Below are 14,882 nucleotides of genomic sequence, written 5' to 3'. Positions count from 1 at the left end.
GAAAACATTTTTGAGAAGGAAATATGGAGGTTAGGCATTTACAAGGCTTACGATCTGAAGAGCCTATGAGCTAAAACCTGTATAGATGTAAAGTGGCCACTTAAAACAGCCAATGCCAGTTTAAAAGCCCTTTAAATGCCTAAGCTTATATTCTCCTTTATCCAAATTCTCTTCTCAAAAATATTTTCTCTTCTATTGAAATAAATTTAGATATTAATAACTCCTTTGGCAGTGAAATCCAGCCTGCCTTTAAACATTTGTACATATTCAAATCACCGACGGAGTAATGCTTATTAATAATACTGATTAGTAATATAAATCGTCCATTGTTTCGTGAAAATACATCGATATAACAGTTTTAATGTTCATATATAAGTTTCAAAGTCATAGAATAAAGAATAATCTCGAAGTATCTAGTCTATTGTCAGTCATGGGTTATTCTAAATTTGTGGATTTCAATATTACTCGTATTTTATTCCCAAAATAAAATCTGTATGGGTACTTACCCTACCAATAGGGTATGATGATGATCAATTAAGTTTAAAAAATCGATGAGGTGTTATTTGTTGATTTAAAAATTAAATGTACCGTATTTTGGGGACGATACGACGCACCGGACCATAAGACGCATTCCAATTTTTGGTTGAATTTTCAGTCTGCGTCTTATGGGCCGAAAAGTATATAAAATATGTAATATTCACTCACTGGGTAGAGTTAGAGGTGCAGTACTACTGGGGCTGTTAGACAGTGCTGGATTGTTGATCAGGGGTGTGTAGTGGTGCGCCCCAAGGGAGGCCGCTCCGGCCGCTCCTACCACAGAATGTGCTGCGGGAGAGGCTACTGGCTTGCCACTTGCTATAGAAGGTGTCAATTCTAGAAACGACAAAACGTACAGACCGTTAATTGGTATAAATTTAAAGTAGGTACTTGAAGGTCGCTCGCTGTGAACGGTGAAAATTCGGTATGTAAGGTTTCAAATCATATAGAGACAAAACAAAGCTATAAATATTTCAGATCACATGCAATACATTTCAAAGGTTAAAACTTTGGTTTCACTAACGATTTTAACTCAAACTTAGATCAATCAAATCAAAATTTTTTTTACAAGGTATGATATTGGATTCATCCCAAATTAAAAAAAAATCGAGACATGATAAAACATTGACTATTCAGATTTTAAATTGAAACCAATCTTAAAACTGATTTCCGGAAAAAATTAGATTTTGGCATTTTCTTTTTAAAATTTTGTGCCATTTGCATGACAACTTCAGATCCCATTAAAATCTTAAAACATTAAATGTTGCAGTTTCAATCACTATCTTCATGCTTACAAAATAATTGTGTTTTTTTTGTTTAAACTTAGACATTAATAATGTCATCAGTAATAAGCAAAGATAATAAATTTCAGCTTAAGCAACAAGAAAACAATAACAATAGTCCAACTGCACTAACCTAACAACCAAAATATATTACGTCTTCAGTATTCTTGACAGATTTGTATTAATTACCTGCTCTATTGGGTTGTGGTTCCACTAAAACTTCCACGTAGCTAACGGGGAAGATTCCCTTTCTTCCTCCGAGCTTGCCCTCGTACCAGTTGTCGTCCACCCTTCTGAGGAGAGTAACCAGCTCGCCCTTCTTCAAGCCCAGCTCCAGATGAGTTTGAGCCACGAAGTTAAACTTGGCGCGTGCTCTTCCTTCACTTGGTCGGCTAGTTGGTGTTGGTGGCGCATCGCTGTCGATCATCTGTAATTATTTATATCTATTATTTAGTATTTTTATTTGAATGACATTATTCGTCACATATTTTATTTAAAATATTCGTAGATTTTTATATTTCAATGTATCTCTTTTTGTGCGTTATTTTAATAATGTATAGCGCCTGTATCCTAAACTTGTCCATAAAGAAGAAAATATACATGTGGTTATTAAGGACTCTTTAAAACCTTATAAGTACTGAGTACTTAAGATTTTGAATAAGGTTGATATAATGGATATATTATGACAGTTAGTTTATTTAAAGGGGTGTTGGTGTGCAAGGTGTAGATATGTTCATTGTTACAAATAAACATATTAACAGTATTTACATACCCACTTATCTGGCAGAGTAATTCCACGATAGTCTCTCCTTCACTCAACAGTTAGAACTGCTAAAGTCATTCATTACAATAAACTATTACATTGAATCTAAGGGTTTTCACAATAGCAGTCAAAGTACCCAAAGTACAGTTAGAATATAATAATACTAATAATTTGAATTTGATTTCTGTGACCTACAATTTGTTTAACCGTAAATCACTAGCAGGCTGGGATATGGAGGATAGTAAAGGCTTTTGCTTAAAGATGCTGAGAATTTGTTATTTGGAATGGGCTTGGGATTTTGGATAAAATATCTCTCTTGTCCTTTCCCTTATGACTAAAAATGGCGGCTGCACTCGATCATTCTTTTCGTGGTCTGCTTCCTGGTCTTGTTCTGGGCAGGGCAAAGAGGATCGCTTACTGAAGACCCCAGTGTAGATTGAATTAGGTTGCTCCATCTGATAAAGGTGAGCAACCCTTAAATCGTTTCCCCTTTACTTTGCCCATCACAACAAGATTTTCGAAGCTGTCTGGTTCTCTCCAGGCGTGTGTCCAAAATATTGTAGGATTCGCCTGTAACCATATATATGACAGCCGATCCCCAAAATTTAATTAATTCGAAATGGACATATGTGTACTCATTGCCGTCTATGGAATCAGGTGCTTTTTTCTCCATCATTACATTTTAAAGGCATCACAATCTGTTTTCTCTCTGGCTCTCTCAATGCCTATGTTTCTACTCCGTATGAGAATATTGATAATATCAGAGTTTTGGCAAGATGAACCTTTGTATTTTTGGTAATGTTACGATCATTGCAGCTTTAGCCATAACGATCAGCTTTTTCATTTATTTGTCACAAGCACCGGGGTCACTGATGTTCGAGTCCAAATAGACAAAGTCAGTAACTTTTTGTGTATGTTTTTGCAACTTGTTTCTTCGAATGATAGATGAAATATGATAAACTGGACGTATTGCGAACTGTACAGATTTATAAGGTCGAGAAGAAATTTACCTCGACATAGTTAGTTGGGAACAATCCAACTTGTCCATCGCATTCTCCCTCGAACCAGTTCTGGTCGATCCTTCTCCTCACCAGAAGTAAGTCTCCCCGTCGGAAGGAGAGCTCCCGAGTACTCTGACCGGTGAAGTTATGGAGAGCTCTGGCAATCTGAAAATATTTAATAAATAAAAATTATGAAAACTTTTACATTTATATTTATTGTCACTTTTTGAGGAATTCCTAATTAAGTAGTAATTTATTTATTTAAATACAAGTAATAAGATATGTAATTATGAAAACTGTGTTTGATGAATGCAAGATAATAGAAATCACTTCGAAAATATGTAATTATATTATTTTTTAATTTTCAAAACCGGGTTGTGGTCCTGTGGTTAGTATCTTTGACTCATGGACCAAAGATCCGTGGTTCGAATCCCACTCTACCCCAACTTGATTCCCATTTTCTAATAGTGAGTTATTTACAACTCGTTGAAAATGGCCGTCAAAATTTTAAATCGTTATAAATCATGAGAACGCAAATACTTTTTTCATAAAAAATATCTAATAAATGATTTGGTGCCTACCAATAAAATATAAACTCACCAAAAAACCCAAATCAATAAAAATAAAAGTAATAAAGGTAATATAAAGCACGAAGCAATATAATGAAAATATAAATTAAAGGAAAAAAAATAAAGTGCTAAGAAAATGAGGCATTTTTTTATCCCATTCTAGAAAATAATGAACCTCCACCTAACAACATTTAATCAATACTTGATAATTACATCAGTACTTTCTTTCAACAAACAATACTTTTTGAAATTTTCAGTTTTACGCTACATTTACGACGGTCCTTTTTTTAATCTAAAAACACCTGAATTATCTACATTGCAAGAGAGAAGTAAAAAAGGCAATATGGAAGTCTAGGCATTTATAGGGCCTATGACCTGCCATTGGCTCATCCAGGCGAATCTCTCCCACAACTGTAAAGGTTTTCGCTTTTTCACTTCACAAAAGTTAACAAATGGAAAAGTTGATAAAATGTGGATGTTTTAGACGGGAAAAATAGTGAATTTTACACAGTGTATTTATTTACTACGTGAACCAGCCAGCGACAGGTCATAACTCCTTAATGCCTAGACTTTTATATTTCTTTCTCAAAAGTGTTTCTGGGAAGTGAAATTTAGCCTATCTACAAACATTTGGACACATTCAAAACATTGTTGACAACAGAATTGTTTTATTTTTTACAACCGGTTTTAGTGGCAGTATTAATTTCAAAGATATATGATACAAACTTAAATGAAACTGATATTTCTGTTTCAAAAGCAAGTTGCAAGGTATGTCACCTTTCTAAAATACTTCAAAATACATATCCAATTAGCACAGCTAGTGTTTTGTACCTGATGTGGTCGAACGAGCCCAGTAGAACCGAAGGTGTCGTATCGATTCAAGGATATAGGACTCTTCTGAGCTGGTGTAAAGTTGTCCGTATGCCTTCTGCTATTCATATCCTGCAGCTCCTGAAAGGACAAACTTACTCGGTCAATTACACGTGGCAAGTAAATGTAATGATCCAATTACAGTATACACAGATAGAAGGAAAATGGAAAGAATTCAAATGGGGAAATAAACCATAAGTCAAGCAAAAAGATGCACTCATATTATATGCTTACTTATATAATTTATAATATTATTTATCTAAAAACAATTAAACTACAACCTTTTTTATGTATTATTAAAATAAAACAATTTTTCAAATTTTTATTCAGATTGTTATCAGTATATTTTGTTTAGTATCATATTTCAACTTTTTAATTTTATTTATAATTTTTCTTCTTATTTGTGTTAAAAATATAAATATTTGATATCGTAGTTTTTTTTTTTTTTAAATATTATAACTTATAAATATATTATTATAATATAAAACATTTAAGTTTGTAAGTGAAAATTCTTGATGGAAGTTCATTGTAATTTTATATATAAATAAAACACGAGTGATACTTTAATCAACAAATTTGGAATATCCAGTGACCGGTTTCATCGCTTTCGCGACATCTTCGAGACTGGTATCTTTATTAAAGTTCGAGACTGGTATCTTATTATTATCTTTAATAAAGATACCAGTCTCGAAGATGTCGCGAAAGCGATGAAACCGGTGACTGGATATTCCAAATTTGTGGGTTAAAGTATCACTCGTGTTTTATTTATTTACTAAATTATTATAATATAGTAAATAAATTCGTATTTATTTATTCTTTAACAATGTTTGTATTATTATTTTTTATACAGAATAATATTCCCCCGCTGGGGTGGTGTCCCGTGTCGAGGGGAACATTTTACAATAAGTGAAACATGTCTTAAATTAGTTATTTAACAAAGTTAACATAATAATAAAACAAAAACGTAATTAATATAATTAACCTTATTATCATTAACATAATAAGCAATTTAAATAAAAATAATAATGTAGCTGTAGAACAAATATTTTTTTGTATCTAGTAAAGCTCCAATGAATACATATTTCTATGCAATTTATCTTGAATTTTTTTTTTGTAAACTACCTTCTTTATATAACGAATTTTCATTTTACATATTTGTAACATTTGTTGCCAATAAACGCCGTATTACTTATTTATTTATTTATTTATTAACGGACATTGTCCATGTATACAATTTATAAGGTTTAAATATTACAATAAAAGAGTAGTTTAAAACATTTAAAGAAAAAAGAAAGAAGCATTGACAAACATAAGGGACATCGAGACAAGATCTGGACTATTTATTTAGTGCTCGTTTAAATCGTTGTAAACTTAAACCAAAAAAGTCCAGATCCTGTCTTGAGTTAACAATACGACAAAGGCGGGTCATTGGAGAATTTAGGCCATAGTTTGTTCTATGCTGATCGATGAACAGTACTTCATTGTTTCTCAATCTACGAGTCGGAATATTGAATTTTACTTGTCCCAGTAATGATGGAACATCGATTATACCATTTAGTATGCCGAACATATATATGGAGTCAATATTAGTTCTACGTTTTTGTAGACTAGAAATATTTAACATTGACTCTATTTCAGCATAAGAATAATTATCTCTCTCTAGTCCAAGCATCCACGCTATTTTTCGAAGCAAACGATGTTGGACTGATTCAATGTGATTTATGCGATTGACATAGAATGGAGACCAGACCACTGAGGCATATTCAAGAAGAGGGCGAACAGTTGAGCAATAAAGAGTTTTGATTGTACCGACATTAGTCAAATCAGAGGATATTCTGTTAATGAAGCCAAGTAATTTCAGTGATTTATTTACTGTATTATCTATATGCTCGTTGTATGTCAGTTTATAGTCCAAAATAACTCCTAAATCTCTGATGGACTTGACTACATCAATTTTGGAGTTTTCTAATAGGTACTCGAAGGAAATTGGTTGTTTTGTTCTATGAAATGACATTATTTTGCATTTTTTAATATTGAGTTCTAATTTATTGACTTTACACCATCGGTTAAAAGAGTTAATGTCTGATTGAAGAAGAAAGCAGTCTTGTAAAGTTTTAATTATTTTGAGAATTTTGTTGTCGTCCGCGAAGAGCCAAAAACGAGAGTAAGAGAAAGATTTAGCAACATTAAGCAACATTACGGCATTTGTGTCGGAATACGGCGTTTATTTGACTGAAGATAATTTTATAAAATTATTTTTGTGTGAAGGATTTTTTCACTAAGTGTTACGAGGAAGATATCGCGAAAACGATGAAACCGGTCACTAATTATTCCAAACTCGCGGATTTTTGTATCTCTCGTCATTCACTTCTATAATAAATAAAATTAATTATCATCAATAATTTTCGCTAACAAACTTGAATGCTTTACATAAGACATTCGAAGAAAGGCGAAAATAACTTTTACACCAACTTCTACAATAGTTTTCATATTTTTATTTGCTTATTGAAAACTATTTTTGTTAATAAGTTTAAATGTTGATTTTAGTGCCTGGCGCAATAAAGTAAATGCCATTGAAAAATAATTTAGTTTGCGTGAAGTAAAATTATGTTGTTACTGAGTTACGGCACGCGTAAAAATATTTCATTACCTTCCTCCTGCATTTCCTTTAATAATACGTAGGTCACGATATACCATGAATAAAAACAATAAAACGCTTTGTACTTACAGCCAATCTGCCAAACAAAATGAATTTTTACCAATGAAATTAGACGCACTGTATCTAAATAATACTATTTACATAAATTATTAAAAAATAAAGTAGACTCTTTTAACCTACTCTCTAAAATTAATCTCAATGTCCCCTTTCGCGTGACGAAAAATAAGTATTTATTCCATCTGCCAGTCTGTAGCACTAACTATGCACAACACTCTTTCCTCTATTGTTCTTGCTCTAACTATAATGCTTTTTTTTCATCTATTGATATATTTTACATGCCCCTTAATTTATTTAAAAATAAATTAATTATTTAAAAATAAATTAAGACTCATTATTTCTGGCTGCGATACGATCTCACTTGCTATTTAATGATGCTCACACTTACACACACCTGAACACTTACTCCTACACTAATACACATAAACACACATCTACACTCACTCTCATATAAATACACATAAACACACCCTTTTGTTATAACACAATTTAATAATATGTACGATTATTATTTAGAAACTTTGCTGGTCTGTCTTTAAACTGTATTTTAAAAAATGTTATCACATTATTATCGACTGTTTGTTTCTTTAAAATAAATAAAATAAAGTGAATAAATAAATATATTATGGATTTTATAGGTATTTTGTTTTAGCCATCCAAACTTTTAAACATGTAGCAGGTAAAGAAGAGATAAGTAACTTCTATAAAATACAAAAACCCAATGTAATAGAACTGCGCAACAATATCACTAATCGGATTTATACGTACGTTCTTTGATGTACGAAATGACAATCGCGTGCGAAAGATTGCGCGTTTACTTTTTTTTTACATCAAGTATTTCAGAACATACTCAAAATGACTTATAATTTGTAAATACAATTCCACATGCATAAATGCATATATTTTCAATTACAGAATTACACACAAAATTATAGAACGAGCTGAATTTTGATAAATTCGAACATAGTTTTCCTGTCACTGTCTTGCAGATACCTCCACAATACTGTGCAAAAAAGACAACTACATGTCAGACATTTTGTTAGAACAGAAAATAGAATCGACGTTTTACTGTCCCGTTTTCCACACTTCAATACTGAACCTATTTGTTTTTTTTAGACAGAGTATCAGAATAACATTGTCTGTATCAATACGGTTTGTATATTTCAAAATAGTTATCATATGTGTATCCGTGCGCCCGAAGACCGCAGAAAAAACTGGACGGTTTTATGGATTTTTGGATGGTTCTAATTCCCCCAGTAAACTATTTATTAATAAAGCAAAACTATTGAGACACGATGATGGTTAATATGTAAAGTGCTATAATCCAGTGTGAAAATATTCGAACACGTTTGTATGAAGAAAATTTAGACCGCGTTTTCCCTCCAGATACAACATTTTTAAGTATGCTGACAAAGTTTGCTTCATAATGCTTCCAAAAAAATCTAATGTTGTTTGTAAACATTTAAAAACCAACGTTTTATAGACAAAAAAATAACATTCTTCTATTTTTTTATATGCATTCTCGGCAAATGCAGCCCAGGTGAACAATGAAAAAAACATTAACGCTTCTCACTTTTTTTCTACTTAATATATTGAAGATTTTAAGAGCCATAAATATGCTAACGGCTTAAATCTCAATTTCGCTGAAAACTGCACGTAAGTCAGTCCTGTAGTTATTCAGTCTATCGAGAATACACTTACAAACATTGCCTTTTGTATGTAGATTTCATTTGGTATTTGACATTTAAGTTAGTTAAAAAAAACATAATGGATTAATATAATTACTTAATTGATACATATTTTTTTTCTTTACAATCTTTTCTTATAATTTTAAAATGTTTCAGCTGCTATTTTCCCAAAAAGAGACTAGCCTTTGTGCTTGGAGAGTGATTTACACTGTTATATTTACTGGACGAATATATTTTTTGTACACAATAAGGTTTAGGAAGCTATCTGGCCATATGGATAGAATTAAAATGCTCTAGTGTGGTGTGTCGTAGCGCCACGATACTACTGGCAACAAGGTTAAGGAAACTATTTGGCCATATGGATAGAATTACAACGCTCTAGTGTGGTGTGTCGAGCGCCACGATACCACTGGCAACAGTATCCGTCGCGTCGAGGAAAACGCATGCGTATCCGGTGCGAAAACGCCCAACGGACAGATATCCGATATGCGAACAAGTATTCATACTAGGTCACAGAACACAGTCCAAAAAACAACGGTTCAGTACCAAAAATGGTCGTCAAAAACGGGTCCTACTGTACGCGCAATCCGCGCGAAAGAATGTGCGTGTAATGTCAGTTATTCAAATATTCCAAGTGTTCGGTATAGTCCGGGGACGTTACGCGTCTAATTTAAAATGTCGATAAATTATTATTTTAACAGTTTCTTTGAATATTTATTCTCCCGTGATTGTTTATGTCATTTTGTTAGTTTCCGTCGAACTACCAATAGCATAAATGGTAAAAGTATATTATGCTCTAAACACGATTCGAATCATCGATGCATACAAGTATTATAGTATTTGGAGCGTGTTGCGCGGAATACGGAATATCTTATCCACTGTTTATTACGTGAGATTATCAGATATTATCGAAACAAAAAATAAACAAAACAAAAAAACAGCACAAAGAGAGGATAGAAGGTCATATCACTCTCTCTTTACATACAGGCTTCGATTCCTCTACATTCATAAGTATTTTCATGCACGCGCGCCGATTATTTCGACTTTTGACAAGTTCATATTGTCCATCTTAAAGTATTGCTGGATTTGATTAGATCTCGACATTTGTGCACCTATTATACACAATTTACCACACATTTGCCTGGAAGATCGCATTTTGACAGCATTGAGCCTCCTTTCATCCTTATTTTTCCAAGTCTCTGTCTTGCAAGTCTAAAAACGGTTAAAACCATAAAATAAGTTTATTCCAACAGAAAAAGAAAACATTGTTGAGAAGGGAATATGGAAGTCTAGGCATTTACAGGGCTTTTGACATGTCATTGGCAGGTTTAAGTGGCCACTTAACACACTGTGTAACATTCACCATTCTGCCCATGTTTAAACATCCACATATCCTCAATTCTTCCATCTCTTGACTTTTGTGAAGTAAAGGAGCTGAAACCTTTATTATGTGGGTGAAATTCATCCGGCTGAAGCAAATCACCTACTAGGCAACGCCTGAAAATAATTTTCCAATTTTTATACTTCTTCTTTTACCAGGTAGTTAATTCAACAATGATTGAGTATGTCCTAAATGCTTGCAGACTGGCTGGATTTCCTCCCTAGGGAGTTATTCATATTTAAATTTAATTCATATTTATTTAATAAAAAAAGATTTATATTTAATTCGTAATCATACCTCGGTAAACAAGCACGTGTAGCTCCAAAACTGTGAGGTTCTTAAATAAATAGTAAATGGTCAAAACACAGTATTTTTAATTTAATTATATAATAAATAACCACACAGTTAGGGCTTAAAATTGATAAAATAAAAATTAAGAATTGTTCAAAAAACTTGTTGGCATAAGGCGGGTTTTCTATGCAATTTGGTTAAGCCAAAACTATCATGTCTGCAAAATATTTCAATGTTTAAAGTGATACTAATTAATGACAAAAATCACTAAGCAAAACGTGTAATTCATAACTGATTAAACTTTTATTGTATTCTTTGAATAACAGTTGTGTAAAATCTAAATAAAAATACTAGCGAAAAAGTCTGTCCTTTTTTAAATCTAACAATAAAGACTATACAAGCAGACGAACAGTGAATCTTGTCAACAGACGCTCTCAACTGTAACAAATCATGAACGAAAAGAAATAAATAAAACGTGATAAAATCTATTTGGTATGCAACCGTGCGAAATAATAGTACGTACAAAAATAAAACAGAGTTTTATCTTTCAACTTTCAATCCTTCGGTGTCGTAAATCAATGTTTTAATCTTAAAACAGTAAATCCCATAGAAAAACAAACCGAGTAAACCATTAATAATTATATAAATTAAAAAGATAAGTAATTTAGAACAAAGATCATAATAAATGCATAATTTTAAGCACAAAAGGAGACGATAGAATTTCTCAATATGGTCAATCATAAATGATCTAACGTAATCTTAGAACAGGCAGAGTCATATTAGATGGAGACTATCCTGGATAATAAATGTAAACAACGAATGTCTCGAGCAAGTAGAAGAAATTGTGTATCTGGGAAGCATGTTTTCAAGAGATGGATGAGTAGAAAAAGATGTTGAAAGAAGAGTGAATGCGGGCAACAAAATGAACGGAGCACTAAGCACAGTAATTTCTAATAAAAATATGTCAATCGAAGCTAAACTGGCAGTGCACAACGGAGTTTTAGTCCTAACACCTATGTATGGAAGTGAAACATGGAACTGGCAGAGGAAGAATGAAAGCCGAGTGAATGCGATCTCGTAGACGAATGTGTGGGAAATCAATGTATGACAGGGTTACGAATGATGAAATCAGGCGAGAGTGTAAATCTGAGTCAAGCTTAATTGATAAGATTAAGAAAGGGTCTCTGAGATGGTTTGGTCACGTAGAACGAATGGACGACGAAAGAATGGTAAAACAAGTATGTAAGGCGAAAATGAACGGCAACGTTATAGTTAAAAAGATATAATCCCCCTCACTCGACACCTTCCATTTTTACAAGAACAACATGACAAAAAAAACTTATTAGCCCCATATGTTCAGATTTAATATTTCGTAGTCACTGTTAATATAAAATAGGATAAGAATTATTGGTAAAATATACCTCGATAAAGAAGATGGTGTAGTTTTGAAACCAGTCGATAGAAAAATAAAAATCGTGGAAAAAAAAAAATCTTTACAATTTACGTAAATTTTTTATTTGTTGTGTGTTTATAATTAATTATAATGAACATTTTTGTAATTTCAGAATATATGCATTGTTTGTTTGCTTGTGTACATATTGTTATCCATTGTTTTTTTCAGGTTTTGTTGTTTTTATGGTGTCTCTTTGTAATTTGTAAAAATGTAACTTGTTCGACCGATACTGTCGCGTTAAAAAGCCTAAATAACAATAAAAATATTTTTTTAAACTCGCCCTTCATTTAAATCACCTTTTGACAAAGGAGGATAAAAGATTTTATATTTTAAAAGTCGTTTTTAGTCACCCTCGTTCAAAATTATCATTTACTCTCGTCTTACATGTACGAGAATGTATAGACCTGTTAAAAGATATTTTAATCTTAATTATAAAGTTTATATTTGAAGCACTAACATTGTGGTTATTCATTATAATAAAATAAATAAAACGAATTTGTTTTTAACCACTAATTTTTATAAAAAAACACAAAAACAAATTCCATAAATAAAATAAATCTGGGATATATCAATTAAATTGTAATGATTGCGATTCAATCTACATTGGAAAAACCAAAAGAAACTTTAATAATAGAGTAAAAGAACACTTAAGATGCTTAAATAATAATAATTTATCTGAATTCGCAAATCATCTGATAGAAAATAATCACAACTTCAATAAAGATACTGGATTAAAAGTACTTCATGTTGAAGATAAAATATTAAAATAAAAAAACTTAAAAATCCTAGAAATTAAAAAAGCGATTCATAATAAGAAAACAAAAATTAATAGCCAAATAAACAATATTGCTTTTAGTCCTTTCTTGTCTAACTTCGAAAATAATGATATCAAATTACCACCGTGTGAGGAAAAAACGACTTGATTTATTGGGTCCACGTGTAGTATTTAGTGAACGTGATAAAAATAAAAAGGGAATCAATTCATTAGTTACGTAAACCTTGACGAAGAAGCTTGTTTGCTTTGAAACCGGTAGGTGGAAAATAAAAATTAGTGGTTAAAAACAAAGTTGTTTTATTTGTTAGATCTTTTAATCATCCATTTGTTTCACATGATCAAACCACCATAGTGATACTCTCTTTTCAAACAGCTTACTTAATCATCATCATCATTTTCTTATTACCATCTGATGGGGTAAAGATCACCACATTGATATACCAATCGCAACGTATCTTGCCTAAATTTCGTCACATAAATTAGTTAATTGTATGAAATATTGCCATATTAATAATGCCTGCTAACACCTTTTCTCCTCTACGGATGCTATTCGTGGCACCTCACTAGGGCCCAAAGCAGCAATATGCTGAGTTTTGAGAATAGGTGTCTCAGAAGAATCTTGGGTGGGCGATGGTTAGACTTTGCGAGGAATGAAGTAATAAAAGAAAGGACACAACAAACTCCGGTGACAACTGTCTTCAAGTGTAGGCGATATGGTTGGCTTGGCCATGTGCTACTGGTGCCATCTGAGAGCCTTAACCACGCTTGCCTACTTTACAAGGCATCAGGTTCTTGACGTCATAGACGTCAACTGCTGATTGTTAGTCGGCAGTTCGTGTAAGAACTATAGGACGCGAACCTAACTTCGAAGGATGCACAGAAGCTGGCAGCCGACAGAGATTCTTGGAGGATCTTTGTGGACATCATATGCTCCAACTAGGGAGCGGACATGGAATTAATAAAATAATAATAATTAAATATTGCTACGTACTTACGTGTATTTTTTAAAGCAATGTATTATGATTTCATTTTCCCAGATACATCACGCAAGTCGTATATTTTAAGGCATAGACTAAGCAGCAAATTTTTACACTCAAAACACAACCGGCACAGCACAAAACCTAACCACTAATAGAATAAATAAAATTGAACTGAACTGATGAACATATTTCTTTGCTTGGCTTGGTACCGGTCTCATAAATAACGAGCAATAAATTAAAACTGGTATAGCATATAATCACATCCGATATTGATCTAAATAGAGCGCAAGTTCACGGTAAAATAACTAATTTAACTGAGCGTTTAGTGCCATTTTAGGCTGAAAGTTGCATTATGTTTGTTTGTTTTGGACTCAACGCGAGATGTGACAGCAGACAGCAAACTTTAGGAACTCGTCTGCAGTCTGTACGGTCCGTAGCATATAGCTCTGCTATAGAACGGTAAATACAGTAGCCTGTTTGTGAGTCTGGGTTTAATTTTGTGTATGTGTTTGTCTGTCACTACTTAAAAATGATTAACTCGACGGGTGACCACATTTTCTAAAGGGAATAAATTTTATTAAGAAATTTGAATTATTTGGCGGCCTCCGTTGTGCAGTGGTTAAGACGCTTGACTCACGTACGGAAGGTTCCGGGTTTGATTCCCGGTGAGAACACAAAAAATACCATGTGATTTTTCTCAAGCCTGGGTGTTTTGTGATGTAATTCACCACTGTAATTAGGCCTACTGGCCTGTTGTGGTGCAAAAATAAAATATATTTATTCATAATTTTAAGAAACCCGTTAGGATACTATAAATACAGTAACACGTAAAGTCATATTTTGTCTAATCTAGTTAGTGTGGTCATCATGTGCTACTCAAATGTTGCTTTTAAATTTGTGCCTAATATAATTTTAAAGTAATTAAGTAATAGTCGTTTTAGTGTTTTGTATATTATTTGTCCATTGTAAACTAAGTATTTTTGACAGTCTTGCATTCACCATTGCTTTTTTAATATGATTGTATTGTTGTTGTCTGGCATTTTTGGTTACTGTTATGTTACTGTCTTGTATGTTTC

At 32.5% G+C, this 14,882-nt stretch overlaps 1 protein-coding gene across 1 annotated transcript in view; it reads right to left on the bottom strand.

Moving 5' to 3' along the window:
• Positions 1-14,882, bottom strand: part of CAP (Cbl-associated protein) — a gene marked incomplete at its 5' end in the record, with an annotated part of 100,029 nt that overhangs the window by 3,991 nt on the left and 81,156 nt on the right. The window contains 4 exons of the mRNA XM_088229843.1: positions 706-873; positions 1,509-1,746; positions 3,093-3,248; positions 4,484-4,603. Coding sequence (XP_088085969.1) covers positions 706-873; positions 1,509-1,746; positions 3,093-3,248; positions 4,484-4,603 — 682 coding nt within the window. The remainder of the gene's footprint in view (positions 1-705; positions 874-1,508; positions 1,747-3,092; positions 3,249-4,483; positions 4,604-14,882) is intronic.

Source organism: Micrasema longulum, unplaced genomic scaffold (assembly GCF_059751315.1).
Source record: "Micrasema longulum isolate JH-2025_06_02 unplaced genomic scaffold, ASM5975131v1 h1tg000718l, whole genome shotgun sequence".
In the NCBI taxonomy this organism is placed as follows: Eukaryota; Metazoa; Arthropoda; class Insecta; order Trichoptera; family Brachycentridae; genus Micrasema; species Micrasema longulum.
Note: the sequence above shows the minus strand (reverse complement) of the source record. Positions and strands in the feature narration are given on the sequence as shown.